Source organism: Strigops habroptila, chromosome 3, assembly GCF_004027225.2.
Source record: "Strigops habroptila isolate Jane chromosome 3, bStrHab1.2.pri, whole genome shotgun sequence".
In the NCBI taxonomy this organism is placed as follows: domain Eukaryota; kingdom Metazoa; phylum Chordata; class Aves; order Psittaciformes; family Psittacidae; genus Strigops; species Strigops habroptila.
Genome location: NC_044279.2, coordinates 30,892,058 through 30,914,771, shown reverse-complemented (window position 1 = coordinate 30,914,771; position 22,714 = coordinate 30,892,058). Strand labels below are relative to the sequence as shown.

At 39.2% G+C, this 22,714-nt stretch overlaps 1 protein-coding gene across 1 annotated transcript in view; it reads right to left on the bottom strand.

Annotated features, from left to right (window-relative positions):
* Positions 1 to 14,400, bottom strand: part of PDZRN4 (PDZ domain containing ring finger 4) — a 104,311-nt gene extending 89,911 nt beyond the window's left edge. The window contains 1 exon segment of the mRNA XM_030478299.1: positions 14,052 to 14,400. Within this exon segment, the coding sequence (XP_030334159.1) occupies positions 14,052 to 14,120 (69 nt within the window). The 5' untranslated portion in view covers positions 14,121 to 14,400.
* Between the last annotated feature and the right edge of the window lie 8,314 nt (positions 14,401 to 22,714).

Below are 22,714 nucleotides of genomic sequence, written 5' to 3'. Positions count from 1 at the left end.
ACTAGATGATCTTATGGTCCTTTCCAACCCTAACTATTCTATGATTCTATGATTTCCCATTAATTTACTTTCACAGGGGTCCTAGCAAAAATGCCGCCCTGTAATTTTGGTCAGTGGATTATCCCTAATGCATTATTGTCCTCCTAATTTATTTACACAGCCTATAATGCACTTAACAAAGATCTTAGTGTGTCAGGTGCTCTGTGAATGCTAAATAGATTAAAAACTACAGGCCTGTTTCTAAGAATAGGAAACAAATAGTACCTTGTATTTCCAGTAGCATGCTAGGAAAAGATGATTCATTCTCCAGAGATGAATTTGACCTCTGTTCTCCAATTGAGCCCAACATAATGTCAACCTATTACTTTCCCCTCTGTAAATGCAAACCTCCATTGCACTTAAAGTATAGAAATGTCCTTACTGAGAGGTTTAATTCTGAATATTGCTTTCCATAAACACACTTTTACAGATGCCTGAAATAACAAACAGAAACTTACAGAACCTGAAAGTTACCTACCTGGAAAGCGATGACCAAAACAGCCCTATCCTACAAATGCAACCATGAGACTAGCTTGCTTATGGATCATCCTCAGATCCTATAAGAAAAACTCTGAGAGCTCCCTGACATTACTGCAAGTAGTGGCACATCCCGCTCATCAGAGTCCAGGGAAAACCTCTCTTCCTTTTGCATGGGCGAAACAAAAACCATGCCAGTACAAGGAAGCCAGGTGAACTTCCCTGGTGCAACACTGTATTTGTTTCTTTAATAGCAAGGTAAAAGACACAACCATCCACTAGAGAAAAACCCAGCCTACCACTTGAACAATATTTGCAGTATTTTAACTGTGGACAGTGAAGTTTTACTCCGCATTGTTGTACATATTAGTAATGCCCATTCGATTTGCATTTCTCAAGTGACTATACATGTGCTGTGGAATGTAAAGAAAGCTAGTCAGTCAGAATTCAATACTTTCTACTACTGAATACAGCCATAACATACGTATGTAGACAGGAAGCAAAACAGAAACCATAAAAGACCTTTTGGTTGAAATAGCTTGAAGAGTCATCTCACAACACTTTGTACCCTTGGCACATTTCGTTGTGGACAACTTGCAAATAAATCTTTTAGAACAGCTCTAATCTTCCATTCTTTCCCATCTTTCAGTTGTTGCTGAGGTACAACCAGCAACACTTATCATACTTCATAATTTTGTTTTGACAATGAACAAAGATTGATATGGTAGTCAGATAATCAAATTAGAAGAATGAGACAGGAGTAAATATTCTGTCAGTGCTGTACAGTGTATCTCTGCAATACAAGGAAATCCAGATTTCTCATTCCTCTTCTTGCATTCAGATTTTCCTCACTATAACAAAAAGCTAGGCAATTATCAATGTCTTCCAAATCCGAAACATGGGAACAACAGCTTTTCTGAAATTCTGTAACTCAAGGGCCCAGAGTAGCTTCCAACAAAAATCTCCTGAGGTCTGGGGAGTTGGGAGGTTCAGATCTATCCCTTCTCAAGTCATGCTAGAAATTAACAGCACTATTATTTGAATGATGACCTTTCTGAATAGTGTGCTAAGAAGTGGTTTTCTTTGCAACAGAATTTATTCATTGGGACCTATTTCCAGCAGCTGCTGTAGTCACTGCAATCAAGAATGGTAAGCCAAGTTTTCTATCCCAATTCCCACCTTCTTCATAGTCCACTGAAGACATATGCATGGGAAAGAATAACCATTGCAGGGGTGCAAATTTCAAAGCATCAGCTCTCTCTTGCATACTTTTGTCCTGGTGCCTTCTGCCACCAGTGCCTTTTCCCCCAAGTCATTTTAGCACACAGCAAAAGAGTAGCAATATATCCCTGCCCCTGGTTACAGTGGGGTTACTTGTTCAAGTGCCTCTAATATTAAGGGTGACAATGTGCTTGAACAGTCCAGAGCTGACCTGCAGAAGTAGGACCTGGCTAAAGGTTCAGGTTCATTGCATTTTTGCCTAACTTCTACTCATTTCAGGAGTTAATTATCTGTAAGAATGTTCCTTTACAATAATGAATCCATTCTCAGCTGGAGGTCAAGCAAGCGACTAAAGAGAGCAGGAGAGCTCACACAGAAATTACTAAATTAAGGTTCTTGAAGTCTTATTTGCCTATTTTAGTCTTAATCAAGCTCCTCTTCACAAATTATAGATGTGAACAATTGTCTTTAAAATATGGATAAATAATTACCCACGTGAATGCACTGCCAACATACGAATATTATCCACTTCACAGTACACTCTCCAGCTTGAAAAAAAATGTTGGACAAAGAAACAGGCCTTGAAGCCTATCAGCAATCTCAAATAATTATAGATAATGGTGTAGGAAATCAAGACTCAGAGCTCTCTGCAGCACTTCCCAGGCCCCAAGCCAAACACACTTTGGGAACTTCAGACAGAGCAGCAACTAAGCCTGAATTGCCAAGATACAGCATTAACTTCAAGACAAAGTCTAAGAAACGCAAAATCCCGCCACAGAATTTTACAAATCCATAACATATTTGAATTTTACATGCGCTTAATGCATACTAGTACCAATAGGGAAGTGAACAGCTGCATTCAACATTTGCTGAAATCTCTACAAGAACATCAGGCAGCCTAAAGGGGCCTGGTATGTTGCATTTTGGGGGCAGCAAGTGCCCATGGTCAAAGCCCAGATCTGAAAACAAAAGAAATGACAAACTCATTACTATGCACAAACGGGAATGAATGGTTGGCTGCTGTATTGAGAAGGCTGTCATATAAACTATAAATAATCAGATCTACCGATCACTCAAGAGCCTTCCCTTTTGATTTTCCTCTGTGTTTTGTCTTTGGTTGACAGTGAATATGACATCTATCCTTTCCAGTTAGCTGGCTAATGGCCCTCATCTAACTGTGAAACATTGGACTAGCACTTTGGGAATCCAGCTGTATGCATGAAATAAAGATAAAGCCAATACTACAAAGGCTCCTGTATTTCTAGTCTCCACTTACTTGCCCTGAAGATTTCAGCACACAGTGAGCAAGCACTTATCAGCAAGCAGAACCTTGCGACATCCCACAGAAGTGCTCTCTCACCTCACAGCTGTGGCCAATAAAAAGCTTGTGAGTCCTTCCACAGAGGAAAGGGCTGGACTTGTCAAACATACCTCCATCCATCCCTGAGAAGGTATTCAGGCATGCTAGCAGTACCTCATGGGCAAGATTACCAGAGGCAGCTGACACATCTGAGAGAGTCTGTATATTCACTTACTGTCACAAGATTAAAGGAGCAAATACTGACATAAACTTACTGCTCTCAATATAATACCAAAATAATAAAATAATGGATCTACTGCTAATAAGGATTAATAAAAGTTAAGTAATATAGTTAAAACCAGAAATAACTGTTCAATTTACTCAATATAGCAGTAGAGTCTAATGTGCTCTTTCAAAGGCGTAATCAGTTGAAGGGCACATTTTTCTTCTCTTTGTTCTTTCCCATCAATTTTAATGGGTGCAGAACATCAGTCACATGAAATGTAATGGGACAAGAAGATGGATGAGTACATTTGAAGCTACTAGTCACAGGACAGAAAACATCCTGACAAAGTGACACTGGCAGCTTAGGGTTCAACAATAGAGGCTGGACAATATTTAGTAAGTGAAACTACAGAGCTACATGATTTGGTATTCTCACTGGGAAAAATCCTTCTCCTGTCACTATTCATCATGTTCCCACAGGTCAGAATTTCAAAGACGTTCTCCTACTGAACATGACCAAATGAAATTTTTAATTCAAGGAAATACGTAAATCTGGGGAGAAAGCGGTCATTTGGAGACAAATGGGAACAATCTCCTGTATTGAGAACTTAAAACTACTTAATTGAGAAGGTTTTAAATGGTTTAGTAATATTCACACCTGAGATTTGAAATATATTATGCTCAAATGACTGAGGAGACTTTATACCTATGCTGAACTTATTGACAGCAACAGGACTTAACTACCGATGAACAAGTAGCAAAAATCCCCCATTTTTATTATGACCTGAAGAAAGCAATACCAATAAATTAGTATTTAGAATTATTCCATACTAAAAAGTCTCTAATTTGCACAATACAATAAAATATATGAATTAAAAAGCAACATGTCCCATTAGTTATCAGAGAAAAGGTTCTGAGGAAATTGCAAAGAAAATTCCTGTCAAAACCGACCTTTAGCGTATAGCGAAGGTAAAAACAGTAATCTAACAAACTGAACCAAACCTTTTCTGGACTTGAGGAAGCATGTGACCCCAGAGCTGTTAGGAAACGCAGGCAGGTCTACGCTCTACTGTAATGATCCACTTGTGTTATAACTTTACCAGTAATTGCTAAGTGGATCGATCTAGCATTTTACGATGTTTATTGTTATCACCATCATCATTATCAGACAATACTATTCCAGTTTCTTCATTAGCTATTTGCTGAGATCTCTACAGTTAATCTTTAAAGCTTTAAATAATACAGAACTTTATACCAGAAAAGGAAAAGAGAAACCATGACCTCTTAAAATATACCCACAACAGAAGGAACTAGAGCCAGACCTCCAAGTCCCGCTGCCATGCTAAATGCCCTACACCTTGATATGCCACAGCCACCCAACCAGTGGCATGAGATATCCAGAAAGCAAAAAGCCAGCTTTTGGCAAATTCTCTTAAACAGGGCAATGTCTCTCTCTGGTATCACAACACATACTGTAAAGGTGATGTATTCTTTTTCTAACAAGCACAAAGTTGGAAGCTGTTTACATAAACATATATATTATGTTGTATACTATATATATACTTTCCCTCTCTCCCACAAGTTATGAGATTGCTCTCTGACAAAATCTCTACAAGAAGCATATGCTGGTAAAGAAGATTATACTTAGGAGGAGTTACCCATGTATCTCAGAATGGGAAATTCATAGAGAGTGGAAATTCCACATCAGGAGAGGGTTTGAGATTTCACAAACGGTACACACAACTCTGGAAAGAGCAAAATATTTTAAGATAAAAGAACACTTGACTCATTTTTGGCTTCCAAATTTCACAATATATGAAGTAACACACCATTTAAAAAACTATTGAGTATGTTTCAAAAGTTAATCAACCTAAATATCATACTATGGTGATACACAAATAATATTCAGACATTTCTGGAAATTTCTTTCCCGTGTTTTTCGTCTAAGACCATGTTTTGATGAAATATTTATGTTTTCTATGAAGGATTTTGATTTTGAGGGAATTATATTCCTTAGTTAAAAACAATGTAGACACCACACACACCTGGAATTCCCCATTTATAAACTTACGGGTCTGTGTCTTTCCTTACTGTAATAGTAGGGTACGTGACAAATTAAATTAAAGAAAATGCATAAAACCATATTGCAATGAGAGATGCCACCCCCACTTTTAGTAATCCTGACCTCTGAGAAAGCATTCCAAATGCTGAACTTCAACTAATAATTCACCCCTTCTTCCATCTTCTCTTGCCATTAAGACTTGTTTTGAGCTGACAGTTCATATGCTCATGTATATCATGAATAATCCGAGTATTTCACACTCTAGCCATGAGGAAGTCAAAGGCCTGAATAATGATTATTCCCTGAGCAGCTTTCCCTGCAAATCCATCAGTATAATATGCAAAAAAGCACATTATAAATACAATCAAACATATTAAATGGGTCAGTCAACTGTTTTGTTATACCACACGTAACCAAAGATAATCCTTTTCTCTGAGTATTTCAGCTGCTCAGTCCTCATAAGGATTTAGCAAAGTTCACCCATTCCCATGCTCCTCTTGGTCCTCAGGACATGGGTCCTGGCATTGCAGTTCATTATCTTTCTGACATCAGAGAGAAACTGAACACCTAGTAAGCTTATGGTTCTTTCCCAGGAGCCTCACCAGTTTGCTGCACATGGACACAGAAGCTGCACTGACACTTGCAAGCAGGACCCTGAAGGCATGTCTACAGGTGTAGGGGCAGAACCTGCAATCCTACCCAGAATCCAGCCAGGGTCTCAAGCGTGCCATGACGTGCTGACGCAGCCAGGGCTGGCTCTTTTTGGCACTGATGTCTGTGGACAAACTCCGAAATCACAGGCTAAACCTTTTCTCTCTCCTTAGGGCCATGCACATCTGCTAACTCCAGATGGGTGGGTCTCAGCCTCATGCAATGATGCCTACCCTAGACATAAGAAGAATACTAAACCCTCAAGAATTAATGTTTCTAAACATTATCTTTCAAGTTTACTCCAATTCCTTTCAAATTTCCTTAACTGTAAACTAAACCTGATTGATATTTTCAAACTTTTCACACTGATCGTGAGGCTACTTTTAATGAAAAGGGTTTTTTTCAAATCAGTGTAATTCCAGGAGCTAGGAAAAAAACCCCAAACAACTACCCCCCAAAATACTAAGAGGTATGAAACAAACCAGAAAAAAATCTCCATCTGGGTGAAGACTACAAAACCTAAGTTGTATTTATACAAATTAAAGACATTTGTAGACTTTTCCAAATTGAGTCCTCTCAGGTTCAATTTTGACATTAATAAACATAAAACATGGGAATTCTATATATGATGTGGTAGTTTGTAAGATTACTTATTCCACCATGCCTATATTGTTTCAGAGATCAAACTTCATGGCCAAAACCTCCAGGGAATAAACTGCTATTGTACACAATCAGACCACAAAACAAAGGAAAATGAATGCTTGTTTTGCTTCACTTTGCTGATTATTGGGGTTTGCTTCTCTTGGTTAAAAACAAAACAAAACAAAAACCCCAACCTTCATCCTGGAGGAAAAGGAATGAATTATTTTTATCACCTGAGAGAAAAAGGATATGTAGAGTTTCCTAACTTCCTCAAAATGAAACAATAAAAACCTGCAACAACGGGGATCATGCAAGTTTCCATCACCCTGTTATGTGAAAATGGCCAAATATCCATACTGTCTTCTGCCCATCCACACCACTATTTCAAACTAAAATACAAAAAACTGTGAGAGTTTGCAGTGTGTTACATAAAGGCACCACAATTACATTTCTAAGTTCAGTCCCTGGCATAAAAGTATTTGTGAAATACTTGAGTATAAAAAAAATATAGATAACATTTGAACAGTTACTGATCTAATATCCTTACTTAACAGACATTTTTGTTACAATTATTGAGGAAAGCAAAAGAAATGACAAGCTTATTACACACAAAATAGCAAGTAACTATCTTATCTTCACTGATACCACTGAGAAACACAAAGTAAGTGTATAAAGAATAATCTGCATCCAGATTTTTAAATTCTTTCATGTTTTGAGGCAATGTTTGCAAACTAGGAAATCCACTTGCACTTGGAAAGAAAAAATCTGCCTAACACTATCACCAAAACTTTGCTTGAACCTACAAGATGAGAAAAGCCTTTGTGGGTGAAATCAGCCAGTGGGTTCAAAGTTACGGGGTAGACAAAAAACCAGGTACTTCTACAAACAGCTCATATCCTTTAAAATAACAGGTCAAACAAACTGAAGTTAAACAGCCTTAAAGCCAAATATCCAAGCACTTTTCAGCTTCTTTTTTTGTTAATCATTTTTATGAGACCTCACCAAATCCCTAGGGGTGGAAGAACTGCTAGTTATCACCAAGCCCTGCTGTACCTGTCTCCAGTAAGCTCTTAGCTCTTGAAAGAAAACTTGTGAAGTATCTACTGTCAGCTGACCCTTAACATACACTTGGCAGAGTGTTTGGCTGACATTTTAATGTCCATCCCCTTCAATGAACCACAAAAGAAAACTACTGAACACCTAAAATATGCTTCTTTGGCAGTTATTCTGTGAATGCTCAAGGTAGCAAAATTGGCTTCATCACATCACTGATGCATAAGACTCTACATAAAGATATGTTTTGCCTTAGGCCTGAGGATTATATCCATACCAAATCACATCAGGAAGCAAGCCTCAAGAAAGGATAGCTCTGTAAAAAAGGTCTAAAAATCTGATCATTAGAAGAATCCTTAATCCCCATTGTTAAATTCAAGATGCAAGAAACAGCAAACTGACAGAGAAATCGTGCTATTCAGTACCTCAACCACTTCTTTTTTATTATTATTTTTTTCATGGCATTGCATATCCCTGCAGATTATTGATATAATCTCGGTATGTCTTTTTATAGCTGCCTTTGTTGTACCCATCTCCCTGAATTTTTATCTCACATACTATTGTCTGCTTTCTTATCTCGGGACTCTTTCTTTATCTTTCCTCTTGAGGTATGTGCAGGACCTATACGTCTTTCACAAGACAGTAAACAAGGACAGAAAATGAAAGCCTCGCCCTTCTGAAGTCCATGGCAACACTTCACATTTTCTTGAATTTTTTCAGAAAAAAAAATTAAGTGTTTTATCAAAGGTAGTTGGTGTGAGATCCAAAATACCATGTAGGTACTTAGCATATAATTCAGGTGTCATGTTTAAAAGAACAATCCCAGAAATCCTGCTAACAGGTTTAGGTTTCTAGAAAATCAGATGACGACTCCCTTAGATGTCTAGTTGTATGCATGGGTGTCTTCTCAACAGACACCATCCATCCAGGTGGCCAGCACTGGTTGTTTTAAGCAGCGTACATGTCCCCAGACCCAAATCCCCATGGCACAATCTTCCAGGACTCCTCAAGGAGCCTTCACACCTAAACACAGCTCTGTGGAGAGAGCCTAAATCCAGACAAGAGGCTGCATTTCAGATGTATCTTTTGTAAGCAATTGGCATGCGGTGACGCAAAGCACAGAGCTGAGACATGGGTGCCCAGGGCTTTTTGGATGGTTACTGCTGTGCAGTCAAAGCTCCCTAGTTCCATGGACCAGTATTCAGTGTGGGATGGTGAGCTTCTCCACCAGGAGCAAGAGCTCAGTTGTTAGCAATGCCACAACACTAGTACCTCTTTTGAGTACATCCTGCAGAAACATGGCAATGGGATTAGTTACTTAGATGAATGCTGCTCAATTATTAGTGTAAAGCAAATAAGCAAGGAAACAGAAGAAACGGCATAGCTGTACCTGCTAACCACAAAGAACATCTCTTATCTGTAGGAGAAGTCAACTTCTACGAACTCAGTTTTTAAAGTCTTTTCAGTTCAGCTGAGGTTCTTTAAGGAAATTCCAAGCAAGTTTCTAGGACATGGCTAGAAATGTACGACAAGCTTTACTTGATTACATTTTTACCATAAATACACTGCTGTACTAATATGAGACAGTGCAGCTTTGAGGGGAATTACATAAAGTAGAGCTCTAAAATCGGTCAGTTAAGCTGAGAGGAAATAGAACTCCTACAAGTTTGCTGAATCCTTCAGCACCTCAAAATTTATTTCTGAACTTCTCAAACAGACAAATCAGCATTCAGAAGAGTTGCTTAGAAAAAATAAGAATCAGTGGGGTTTCAATTGTTTTGTTTAAAGATTTAGAGAAAAGCAAGAAGGAAAAGTTAGAAAACGCAGTAAAACCAGATCTACTTTTGCTACTGATTTCGTTCAACTCAGATAATTTGACTATTTCCAGACAATTAAATTTAGAATTTTCTCCTTTCATATTCTCCAGAGGTAAAAGTGTCCTGCTACAGAATTTCTATTAAAAAAGAACTTAAATATAAATGGACCCAAAAATGTGTTTGTGTTGATGCAGCACAAGACAGTACTTTCCTATTGTTGCTGAAATTCATGAGGAGCAAACAAAGGGGACACAAAAACTGCCAGCAAGTATCTCCAGAAGACTGAGAGCTAATGCCAAACACCACACTGAGGAGTTGTAATGTAAATATCTCACAGGTCATAAGTACAAAAATGAATACAAGTGGCTGGAGGTTGGCTCAGAAGGAAAATAAGGATCACATACTCTATTTAACCCTATGAATAAACCCAAACTTCATCAAGACCAGAGAAGGCAGGTCCCAGTGACAAGAAACACTGCTTGCTCCCCAGTCTTCTTTCTTTCTTCTAATGCCAGCTGTATCAGCATTTCCTGAAAAATACAGAAGTGCTTCTGCTGTTTCAGTGGGCAGGCTTGATATCTCTCTTGTGAACATCTTTGAATTTGAAGAGATGTACCACTAAAACTTAGTACTTCAAGTAGCCCAAGGGATGTCAAAATGAACGTAAAATCAGAACTCTAAACTGGTGAAAATTTGAGCTTTATGCTAATTATGGAAACCAACATGAGAAGCAAACTGCATAATCAGTCTTCAGAGGATTTAAAAATGCTGCAAGCAGGCTCTAGTATCATCTCAGGTCAAACGTAAAATATAAATATGCAACCTTCTAATTTTAATCCCAGCGCTACCACTGTCTTTGTGAGCCATCCCAGACTGCCTCTGTTTTCTCTTCTAGTTTTTCTCCTTTCTCCTTTAAAATCTAAGGTCATCTGAACCAGGACTGGTTCTTAACTTGTAACTCAAAATAGAAGTTCACACTGGTCTTTGGTTGACCTCCGAAAGTACTGTGTTCTCTCTCTCCTTCCCCTCTTTTTCCCTTGGTTAACAATATATTTTTAAAACAAAGCATAAAAAATCGAGCAAACAGAAATGATTTCCATATGATATCTACAGAATTCTGTGAAAAAATTTCATTTCCTTGAGTCTCACACAAGACTATTGAAGATCACTACTGATGATGGATCAGATAGCGTTTCAGTTTCATTCCCTCCAATCCTTGCCATATTTCTCTTACCCTTTCCCCTAAATGGGAAGAGCTCTCATCATGCAGCTAACAAATCACTTAAACTCACTTCTTTTACCCCAGCAGTGCAAGAGAAAATCAGCTAAGAACAGCAGACGTCTGCTCCTAATGGACAAGAGCACACACCATGTCCTATCTTCTTCAAGTGATTTGACTTAGACTTCCTGGATGCACTCATTAGCTCAATCCTGCTTATTCAGCACACAGGAAATAATAATAATCATCGAGTGCCCATGAAGTAGCATGTAGGGCCATAATTTTCAAATGGACACATCTTCCATTTCTCTACTGGTAGGCATATGGAGAAGAGGACTTGAGGGGAGGGGGAGTCCTACTCCTGATACTTTCTTATGGTGAAGTCAACAAGCTGAGCCATCCTCACGTCCTGAAGACAGGTGAAGAGGCACTTGGAAGCATAAGGGTCCTTGACCAATGTGTAGTGGTATCTCAAAAGCTTTCATTCTTAAAACATGACTGTTACTTTTGTTTTAACCCCAACCTGCACATGCAAGACACAATTATCCAAATGAAAGTCTCTATCACACAGGCAAATGCTGGTTTTGGAAAGGGCCTCCATGGTCTCTGAACTGCTACCTCAGTGAAAGGCAAATGAGCCTGGAGGAAGAGGGTGGGGGGAAGAGCAAGGAATTATACATATTCTAACGACATCTTCATTTCCCAGCAGCTCTACAATAAAAACCTCTCTGCTGCTTAATATGACCTTAGTACAAACAGTAGCAGAAAACATGCCTCGCTGTAAGCACTTGCATGGTTTTCCTCTGCAAACACACTTTCCTTTGTTTACTGTATTTTAAGTACAGGAGTGCACAGACCACCCACGGTATCAGGTAGCCTAGCACAGGAAAGGTGAGCGATGAGGCTAGAATTGCTTCTTCTTATGAATATAAATTAATCTATCTGATCCACATATGCTAGTGAGCCACAGCTCATCCTCAGTCAGTTCATGTCCCTGACAGGCTAACTTGTCCCAAGCTCTCCAGAAATCATGCAGATGAAAGAGCCAAGGCTGTGGTGTAGGAATTACAGGACTGGAGAGTTAAAAAGGGATTTGCAAATCAAGTAGTAATGCCTGCCTTGGCTTAATTTAATTTATCATCTTCTACTGCCGCTTCCCCCCATAGCAGCAAAACAGTGTTGTACACAGAAGCAGTAATGGTGCAAGATACTACCTGATCTCTACTGCAGCACCTGGTTAAAAATATGCTCGGTATCCTTTGGGCTCTGACCTGCGTACACTGAAACAAAGATAGGAATGAGTTTACAGATGAACACAGGATCTGGCAGTAAGCACACTAAGTCATTTCTCTGCTCTCCTTCTGTACCTTATCAGTGACATTTCCTGAACAGCACAAGATGCAGCACCAGGCTCACTGCATTTCAACTCCCCAAGGAAACTCTCTCAGATCCTCCCAAGGATTACACTTTATCTGGCAAGCACCAGAGTAAAAAGTGAAAGCATTAGTTCATTTTGGCTGTTCACATCCACAGTCACTCCAACTCAACAGCAGAGAAGATAACAGATAAAGGGAAGAATTTCTCTAGAATCTCCTAAAACTCCCACCTTTGGATGTGCTGATCATTTCAATAGCATTTATTACTATCCAACATTACTGCAAGGAATACTTTGAAAATGCATTCACTCTAAACCAGGCACAGCCTCTTTTTTCACACACATGCAACCCTTTAAGAAATGTCTAATCCCTTTCATAGCACAACCTGCATTTCTTATTCCCTGGCACAGAAAAGCAGACATCGATCTACACTCTCTCCATTTTACAGTTTCAGATCAGTTTGGCAATCCAGAGCTGGGGAGGGGGAAAGGGAGGAGAAGGAAATCTGCTGCTATGCTTTTCCCTGTGCTATTGCTGTAAGAAAACATGATGATAGGATTACAACTAAATATTGAACTAAAGGGAAGTGTTCCACCTAGAGACCATCTTCACCAGGCAAGGCAATGGGCAGGTTACCTGCAGACGGACACTCTTTTAGGACTGAATATGCCTGCTGCTCTGTGGTAAGAAATGATGCAAAGGTATTGCCCCCAGTAGTAATTAACAATGCTAATCTTCTTCTTCCTCTCTATGGTGATAAAAAGCGTCATTTTTATATTTAATTAATGCAGAGGATCATTTTGGAAACTGGCTAATGAGGCTCTGATCACATTACCATGAAAATGTGCATTAACACCACAACTGAGGAGGCTGCTTCATGTGTAGAGAATCCACTTTGTAATTAGCCCACTGCGAAATGAATCACGTCAGGAGGAACTCGGAGGGAACCAGTCGGCAATGGGCACTTAGCTGCTGCTGTGCCAATAGACCACCAACACCGTAAACTGTTTTCTCTCCTCCGTGCTGCCTGTCAGCAGCAGTGCAGTCCAAAACTGCAAGCATTCAGCCTCCGTCAACGGCAATGTGTCAAAGCCAGGACAAATTACAGAGAGGGAGAGAACAGATGCTGAAAGGCACTAAACTTTAGTATGCAAGGGTCTGCTGTGCCAAGAGGAAAAAACAAACAAAAAGCTGCAAATCAAATACTGATTCAATAGGATCTGAGCAAAAATTATGGGCTATTATGGTAAGTGCCTGTTTCGTCTTTTCTCATCTTATACTGAAGGAGCTGGGAACACATCAGCAGCACACTGCCACACTGCTGCTCACACTGTTATGATGCTGAGACACCAAAATATCTAGATGGGATTGAGATCTTTGTATAGTAGTAAACAGAAATAACAGACACACAGTGAAAGAACAAGCTGCATACCTCACCCATGGAAACCCTGTTGTACTCAGTACCTGTTTAAACATAACAAGCACATTTCAGCATAATTTCAGTTTTAATTAATTAATCTGAAAATTTAACATGCTTCTTGGCCAGCACAGACATGCCATAAAAACTTTGTTCCTTAACTTAGAAATACCTGAGATCACAGACCTAATGCTTTCAGAGGCAGCAGGGCAACTTATCTGAAATCAGTCTTACTATCAAAGCCAAGAGCTCCCTTAAAACATCACTGATACGGTTCAGTGAGACTGCTGCTATATGACTGACATCTTGGCAGAAGATGCACAAAAATGTTAAAAGAATCCCACAGGAAGTCATCTGAAGGGGGAGTGGCAAACGAGCAGAAACAACAGGCACCCAAAATACTAATAATTACCAAATCCCCCAACAACAACTTAGCTAGCAATTTTGCAAAGAAAAAAAAAAGGCAAAGGAAAACAAAAGCATTTCTACTTACTCTCTGTAAAGAACATAGATTTTTACTCTGGAGATGCTGGTAATATCCTCTGCACTCACCTGTGAAACTTCATAGAGCAGTTTGTAGTGCTCCTCTCTCTTCTGAAAAGTGCACAGATTGCAGCCCATCCTAATAAGCAGCACAAGAGCAAAGCTTCTAATTTCCCCAGCACTGAAAGGCAAATGCACTGACAGGGAATCACCCTCCAGACTTGACTACTGTTTTTCATCAGTCACTCCAGCTCCGAAACACAGGCACACCACTGTTAGCTGGAAGCACAAGGCAGGGCAGTGTGTAGCAGCATGCTCTTCTTCCCTTTCCCTAACTATCTTACACTCACGTATACACACACAGAGTTTCGACTCAGTTCATGGCAACACTCCCCCTGTCTCTGCATCAGTGCACATGACTACACAGATCCTCACTCATGAATATTAATAGCCTCTCATTGATTATTTATGACAGAACGTGTTAGCGGGGAGGGGTGTCATAACTGCTGATGATGACAGATGAATATTCACTAATTAAGAAGCAAATGTACTGTGGTTAAACAAAATTCACTTATGTCAATACCATCTCTGTTTATTAAGGTTAGAGGGACTTAGCCTCACGTATTTCACCCACACTCGCCTTAATTTTTACAGTAATCGTGAGACTAATTCATGAATGGGGGTGGGAAAGGCACAAGTCAAGTCTTATGTTAGGTCTCCACCTTGTGCAACAGGGATCACAGAATACATTTTAAATGTTTGCAAGCATTTTAGCAGTGTGCTTGTGAAACCTCAGCTGATGTTGCTAAAAATTTAAAGCAAAGAAGGAAGAAGAGAAAATTAACCCAAATGGCTATATTACTAGCTTCACCTTTGACACTGCCAAATTTAGCCAAAATTCCAGTGTACTCATAAAAGGCATGAGTCTATAACAACTCATCATACCTATCCAGTGTATGTGGAAATGCAGGTGTGCCTGATCTGGTGCTTTTGACATATATATACACACATTGTGCTCTTTATTAAATAATCTTGCATTCAAATATCTTCTGGCATGTAAACCGGATTAATAGTAATTATAGCCCAAATTCCTAAGAAACTCAACAGATATCCTCTTCAACTCCTAAATATCAAAGCTTTTATTATAACATGCCATTATATCTAATGTTACCATTTGTAAATTTGATTTTAATGGCTCCACAATTCTCGGTGTGTGTATAAAGGCAAGGATGCATTTAAAATTAAACCCACATGTTAAATGTGAAGGCCAATGGAAATCACACTTAATTCCAGGCTGACATTAATTCCTATATTGTATATCATGTAATCCATTGGTAGTTACGCAAGATGAAAAGCCCAAGCCATGACAAACCAAGACAGAAAATAAAAAAGTTGCTTTTGTTTTCTCATTCCTTTCTCAGCAACTCTGCTAATCAAGAACTATGTCCTTGTTCCAAAGCATCTTTAATCTGGAGGGGATAGCAGGTGGGATCCAAAGCAGAAATAATTACTTGGAAACCAATGAAACCAGTTAGTTAAGATTGACACTAGGCCCTAAAGAGTTGTAATTACTAAGCATTGATGTACAGCTACTAATTTTTTTTTTTTTGGGGTGCAATTTCCTGAAAGTGCTTCGTCAAACATCTAAAATTGATAACAGGAAATGATTCTAATGAGCACTAATTGTTAACAAATTGGTTTTGCATCTAGCAGCACCTCAAACACCACCAACACTAGGTAGCAAGCAGATCAACAATCATGTGCTGCTTATCAGTCCAGCCCCTTGGGATGTAATAATCCGATTTTCTGGGCCTTAATTTTACCTAACAGCCGGGATGAAAGCCAAGCAGAGAAACCTACAGGAAAAAATGGACCATCACTGCGAACTCTGCATATTAGTAAAGTTTGCTAGAACCTCTATGTAAATTACAGATAGGTTGAGACTGAATCTTAATCAAATTTCATCTCTTTTAATAAATGACCAGAGTCAGGAAGAATCAAATAATGACCATTAACAGAGCAAGCTCTTCTCATATCAGCTTCTAGCACTGAAACATAGCATTAATTTTTATTTGGCAGAAGAACCTGAGCAGGCAGGTTTGGTTCTGAACTTTCCCAAAGTCCAAAGGTTTCAGTGTCGAACCATGGAGGCAGGTTCATTGCTGTTAGAAAGAATCAGCCTCTGTTCTCCTCCACACTCCCATGAAATACTGTTCATGCTGAGAGGTTTAAAACCATGAAGCAAATATCAACTTAGTCTTTGAAGGTTTCTATATTGTGAGGTGCAGAAGGATTCTCAGATGTGTAAATTTTGGACTTAAGAAAGTCAGATCAATCAACTAGACAACAGTCATGCAAGGACAGCCATGCCATCTTTCAATGAAAGTGTTCTCTCTTTCTACTGAGACAACTTCTTCCTCTGACACATACATAGTCTGAAAGCTAAACTACATTCACAAAAGGAGACATGATTTACCCAGGTATATTTTCGACAGTCCTTTAAAATTAGTTCTTAAAAAAAGGGGGAAAAAGGATATATTACTACAGGACTCCAGTTGCATAGGTAAAACAAACAAACAAATAAGAAACAGCAGACGAAGTAAGCAATGGAAAACTACAGTTAATCTTTCAGCAGTTTCCCCTGACAGTCTCTTTTTTCACTGCTCTTCCTCTGGTTCTTTCGTTTCCTTCTCTGAAGCTGACATAGACTTCTCCATTCATTTATCAAGTGCCTGCTGCTCTCTGCCCATACAGAGAGTAAAAGGGTTCTGTCTTCCGCTTCTGCAGCCACTAATGGGCACAGTCTGCAGGACTGAATATATTTATTTGAGAAGGAAAGGTTGTACTTCCAGGTTCTTCAGCTCCATCTTAATATGCTGCTTTGATGTTACATGTGGTGAAAATAACAAACTGTGCAGCACAGAATGACATTCAAGGAAAAATGTGATTGAACTAATGACTAAAATACGATGTGCTTTGGTCAAGTTGAATTTGATGCTGGGGAGAAAGCAATCTCTTTCTTCCCTTCCTTCTCTCCCACCTCCTAATCCCCCCCCAACATCAAATTTGTAGCTAAAGGGACCAAAAAGGTACTAAAACATAATCAAGTAATTTTTATTCTACATGAAATTCAAAGATATTTGAATAATTCAACACTTTTCTTGATTGTGGAGTTTTCCATGTTCATCATCTACAATTTAATGTTACCATAAAGACTAAAATCATAATTTATAGTCAAACCAGGAATGCAATAATGCAAAGGGATGGAATTTAATTTCATGTGAGTTACAGCAAAATTCCTGTTAACATTTTCAAACAAGGTGCCCTTGTTTAGGCTCCCTAATTCATTTTAAGTGTCTACAAGATCACTTAGACATTTGGTATATAGTTTCATCATTGAGGTACAGAAGTGGATTTCTAAGAACCCAGATTTGAAAGTTTAACATTGCAAAAAATTCAAGGCAATGACACTGCAAATAAACGGCCACTGACTGCTTTACCTTCACATAGGTAAAATGTATAGAATAAAATATAGCATTCATTTTATGTGAGGATAGTGAAGTTGTTGGTCCAAACTTAGTGATGAAACTCAGCGGCTTAGAGGCAAATGTGGAATTCCAAGTTTCCTTTGCACTTGAATTCACACTATTCTCCTGAATTTACCAACCCCACTGAACTTACTCTACAAATTTTTAAGAATTCCCAGAAACGTAGCTCACAGAATAGATGGTGATACATTTTATAGTCTTATGACTGCATACCTGTAGAACAAAAAAAAAAATCATAAGAAAAAAGGAGTCGGAGAAAACATTTGCTTATCCTCACTGTCCTAAACCAAGGCTTGAACTTATAAGGCTTGACCTCATTCTGGCCAGATCTTTTAGTTAATTGTGATGGACCTGTTGGAGCAAGTCCAGAGGAGAGCATGAAAATAACCAGAGAGTTGGAGAATCTCTCCTATAAAGACAGGTTGAAAGAGCTGGGCTTGTTCAGCCTGGAGAAGAGAAGGCTCTGGAGGGACCTCATTGCAACTTCCAGTGCCTAAAGGGGGCCTACAAGAAAGCTGGAGAGGGACTTTTTAAAACGACATGTAGTGACAGGATGAGCGGAAATAGCTTTAAACTGAAAGAGGATAGATTTAGATTTGATATACATGAAAATCTAATTCAAGGTAAAAATGCACTATACATTTTCCACAGACATCAGAACACACAAAATGTGTGATTAAGAAAAAGATTGTGTATGTAAAATAAAATGCAATATTTGCATGAACATTAATTTATGTGCATAGGAAAGACACTTGTTTAAACTCATATCCTTTAGCACAGCCACTGAGACTTCATGCGCTGCTCAAGGTCACAGCAAGAATAAGGGTGGTAGGAGAAAAGACAGGACATCGAATTCCCACATTCTGTACTTCCCAGGACTATAAGTTATCTGAAGACTATCCAAGTCTACCTAACTGTAAATGAAAAGGCCTCCGTAAGTACAATCTTCCATTAGGCTCAGATGGCTCCTGGAAGGTAGGAAGCACCTGTAACGTCATATGACAAAAGTCCAGTCTATTGAATCCCCCCCGCCATCCATGGTTAAATTGACACAGAACTATGGAATTCCTGGTCCAAAATGTACATACACATCTAAAGAGAAATGGAAAGAAAGTACATAAGGAACCTTCCCTGCCATAATTGCTTACAACACAAGAGCTACTTGTCCCTTTTGTTCTACACAGGAAAAAATCCCAAAACCATCAAATGAACTCCTGTTTATCTACCACTCTCACGTGAATGGGCTGGCTAGCTTTCTTTGGAAAAGTACCATTCCTTTACCAGGTCTGCTGCCCAAACTTCAGACTGCTCAGATACCCTTTTTTTTTTTTTTCTTCCCCTCTTTCTCAAAGTTTCATCTAGGATATTCTTTTCTGAGGTTTTCACTCAGAGTGTCTTCTTTATTGTTTCTTAAACTGCTGCCATAATCAATTACAGAAGTGTTGCAGAACACCAAATGATGCCTATACTGAACTTTAAGACCTTAGGAATACATAAAGACATCAAGTGGACAGTTTCAATTAAATTGAGCCCTACGAGTCTTCTCTAAAATAAGGACTTTGTTAACAAATTCTAGAAGAAGTTGGACTTTCTCTTGACCTTCACTACCTCATCAGTTAATTATAAGGGAATTATCTGACACATCTTCACTTTTTTTTAACCATACAATCATGTGAAACCAGACTGACAGCTCTTTACTGCACCAGAGAGTTTCAACACTATGGAGTGTAGAATTACTATGGAGTGTAGAACACTATGGAATGCAGAATGAGTAGAATTACTCATAAATAGGCCTGAAAGGATTTAAAAGAAACATCAAAACCTAAAGCAGCTGAACAGAGTTGCAGAAAAAACCTCTGATCATAAATAAAAAGTCACATGCCAATAAACATTACACAGTGCACTTAGGGAACACTGGTAAAATGTCCAGAGTCATGGTCTCTAACATAATTATTCCTACTCAGAAAATAGACCTGGAGGTGTGAATGGTTTCCTTGAACTACAGGCTCAATGCTTAATCACAGTAAGAAGCCAAGCAGAATGTGTGGAATTTTACAACAAGACTACGGAGCAGAAAGTATCATCATGAAACTGCACAAACCCCAGCAATACCCACATTTGAATACAGCCATCAGCCCTGGTCTTTCCATCTCTAAATCATTTAATGGAAATGCAAGAGCTATGAAGAATAGATGACAAACACAGCTGTATAATAGTTCACTTTCCCTGCATCTTTCATCTTAATCTGTATTTTTTTCCCTCATACAGAAGCCATTCCTTCTCACATTACACAATGAAATAATCAGACAATACAAGGAAGTCTGGATTTTTTCAGAAGTAATTTGACTGTTGAACTCATTAGCAAAACTCACTGGAAGCAAAAGCAGAAAAGGTTTCAAAAACGTGTAAGACAACTTTATGACAGGTAATTTTCCGTAGTCAACTGCCTGCTTAGGAAGCCCGTAATTCACCGATTCCTGTGAGCTATTGGAGATAGCACAGCAGCAAGATTTCTCTCTATGCAACCCCTTGCTGATAGCTTGCCTGTGTTTTATTGTTGGCCTCTCAGAAATCTAATATTGGCAATATGATCCCTTTACTAACTCAATTCTAAAGCTCCAGATTTACCAGTTCTTGCACAAAAAGCTAGAATATGTACTAAGCTGAAAGTTCCTTAGCTAATGTTAGCTGGTAATACACTATATAGTCCAACTGCATTACAGGGCTTTATTAGTTATTTCATTCAGGACTTCAAACATGTTTATAGAAGTACATTTTATGATTGTCCTCATTGGTTTCAAAGCTTTTCAAGCTACATCTGTTAAAAAATCAGATTTTTTCCCCACACCTGAAGATTGAATCTGAGGGGTTTTCTTACATCTGTGTGGGAAAGAAAGACTGTCTGGAACTGAGATATTACACACCAAGCTCAGGCCAAGACCAAACAAAGGGAAGTATCAACGAAACACCTCAATGAGAAACTGAGCCCAAGTACAAAACTAATTCAAATGCTGAAGCAGGAGGAACAGGTTCAGAGGATGAGAGCAGTGAAGACTCCTTGGCTCTGTTTTTCCCTCTGATATCTGCATCATTAGAAAAGCTCTTCCTTTTTACATTATTATAAAGTAAGTAACACCTGTTTTGCAAGAGCATTAATTCGTTGAACCTTTTATGACTTTTCAGAGCTTTTCAAAGAATGTACTATGGACTGCTGTTACACCCATCCAAGTTCTTCTGCTGAGGCCACCTTCACAGTCTCCCACACTCAAGTGCAATTAAAATGTCTTGTGTGGTTTTTTAATTAAAAGTTTTAAGTAATACTCATGGTGTGCTAATCAGTATAGAAGTATAAAGGAAAACAAATATTCATGACTTGAGAAAGTCCCTTATAAAAATGACAATCACAGCAAGTTGAGGAATTAGAAAAACTAAAGAAGAGACATACTAAGGCCAGGGTGATGGCTGAATGTGTCTTCATCCCACAGTGGCTAAAATATAAAAGCTAGAGGTATATTGGACTCTTTTTTTTCCAGTTCCCTTCCAGTTTAAGTACCCTTAGTTGTATACATCTGTAGGAAGAGCTTTGGCACATCCGAATATTTCAAAAGTGAGCTAAAGATGCAGAGAAGAGTAGCCTGTCATGAATAATGCACTACCATTATAGAGACATATTTACCAATACAGACACTTCACTGTTCACTTTCAAAGCTCATACAATTGATAATCCAGAAGAACTGTTGAGGGATACATGCAGTATAATAGATTATTCCGTCTTGCCCCTTATAAATGGCCTACTGTGCCCTAGGAAAACACCCTGGGATTAGGGAAGTTTTCATGGCCTTGGATGGATTTTCATGGTATTGAAGCTCAAAAGGAGACTTTTACTGAATCAGGCCATAAAAGTAGCTGCTTTCCTCCTTTACCAAAGCATAAAGAAGTTGTAATATAACTGTCAGAAGTTCATGTTACCATAGTAAAAAGGAGCAGTGAGGCAGAGGTGAGTTGGGTTTTTTGTGTAACTTCATCATCCTAAAACTAGTATTGGGTGGTGTATGTGAATGAATCTCAAACCTGGCTCCCAACACACACCTGATAGAACGATGAATGCAGGAGCGTCACCACATGATGCTGCAGGAGGAACCATCCACACTGCTCCCATGTCTGACAGCTGGCTAGTTTGATTTAAAATCACAATTTGAACTGAAATCAACTCTGTTTGTTGACAGTCATTAACTGATTGCCATGAAAGTACCATTAATACTGTTGTAGTCAGCAAATGTTTTGTAATGACCTAAAACTAATGCGGCTCCCCCTCCTATAAAATCCCCACAGCATCAAAGGTTTACTTTGTACACTGTTTGGGCTTTCTAAAGCTTAGAATTACTGCCAGTGCACCTGCTTTCTGGAAGATCATTAGGTAAAAATCCCAACGAAGCCAAATCAACCTGGCTTTAGTTACCTTACCGTCTGCTCTATTAGAAAATTAATGTTATTAGATGTGTCTTGCTCTGAAAACTGCTGGTGTTTGGTTACGGTGCCAGCTGTCTGGGAGGTGGTGGGTCTGCCGGATGCTGACCCGGCTGGCTGCCTGGGTAGAGTCTGGTCCTGGACCCCACACCAGTGCCTCTGGGACCCCGTGCCAGCTGCTCTCCCACTGATGGGGCACTCCAAGCCCCTGCAGCACACCAGACCTCAGCCTAACCAGCATGGCCTCCCCAACAAAACCCAGCTCCCTACAACATTCACCCTGCCCATCATGAAACAGAAACATCAGGTCTGAACTCAGGTATAAGGAGTTGGGAAGAAAAATTATAGAAAGAGTGAAAAAACTCCTGCAGAGCCACATGGATGGACACAAATGAAATCCGATTAACGATGTCTCTTTTTCTTCTATTTTGATGTCCCATGCAAAAGAAATTAGCATAGCAAATCCTGCTTTATCCCTGAATGAAATTTCAGATCCTTAGTCTGAAATCTGCTTTTTCCTCCTGGAATAAAAAGTCAAACCCAAGAGCTTGTCAGCTTCAGAGGGGAGATCTGTCACACATCAGCAGTTTCCAAGGTGGGGGTGCCCACCCAGCCCTTGCTGCCCAACCACAAGGACACCTCTGCCACACAGCCTGTGCTCAGCTGCTGCTTCCCCTGCGCTCTACTTCAGCATTACTGCAGCATGCCAGGGCTTCT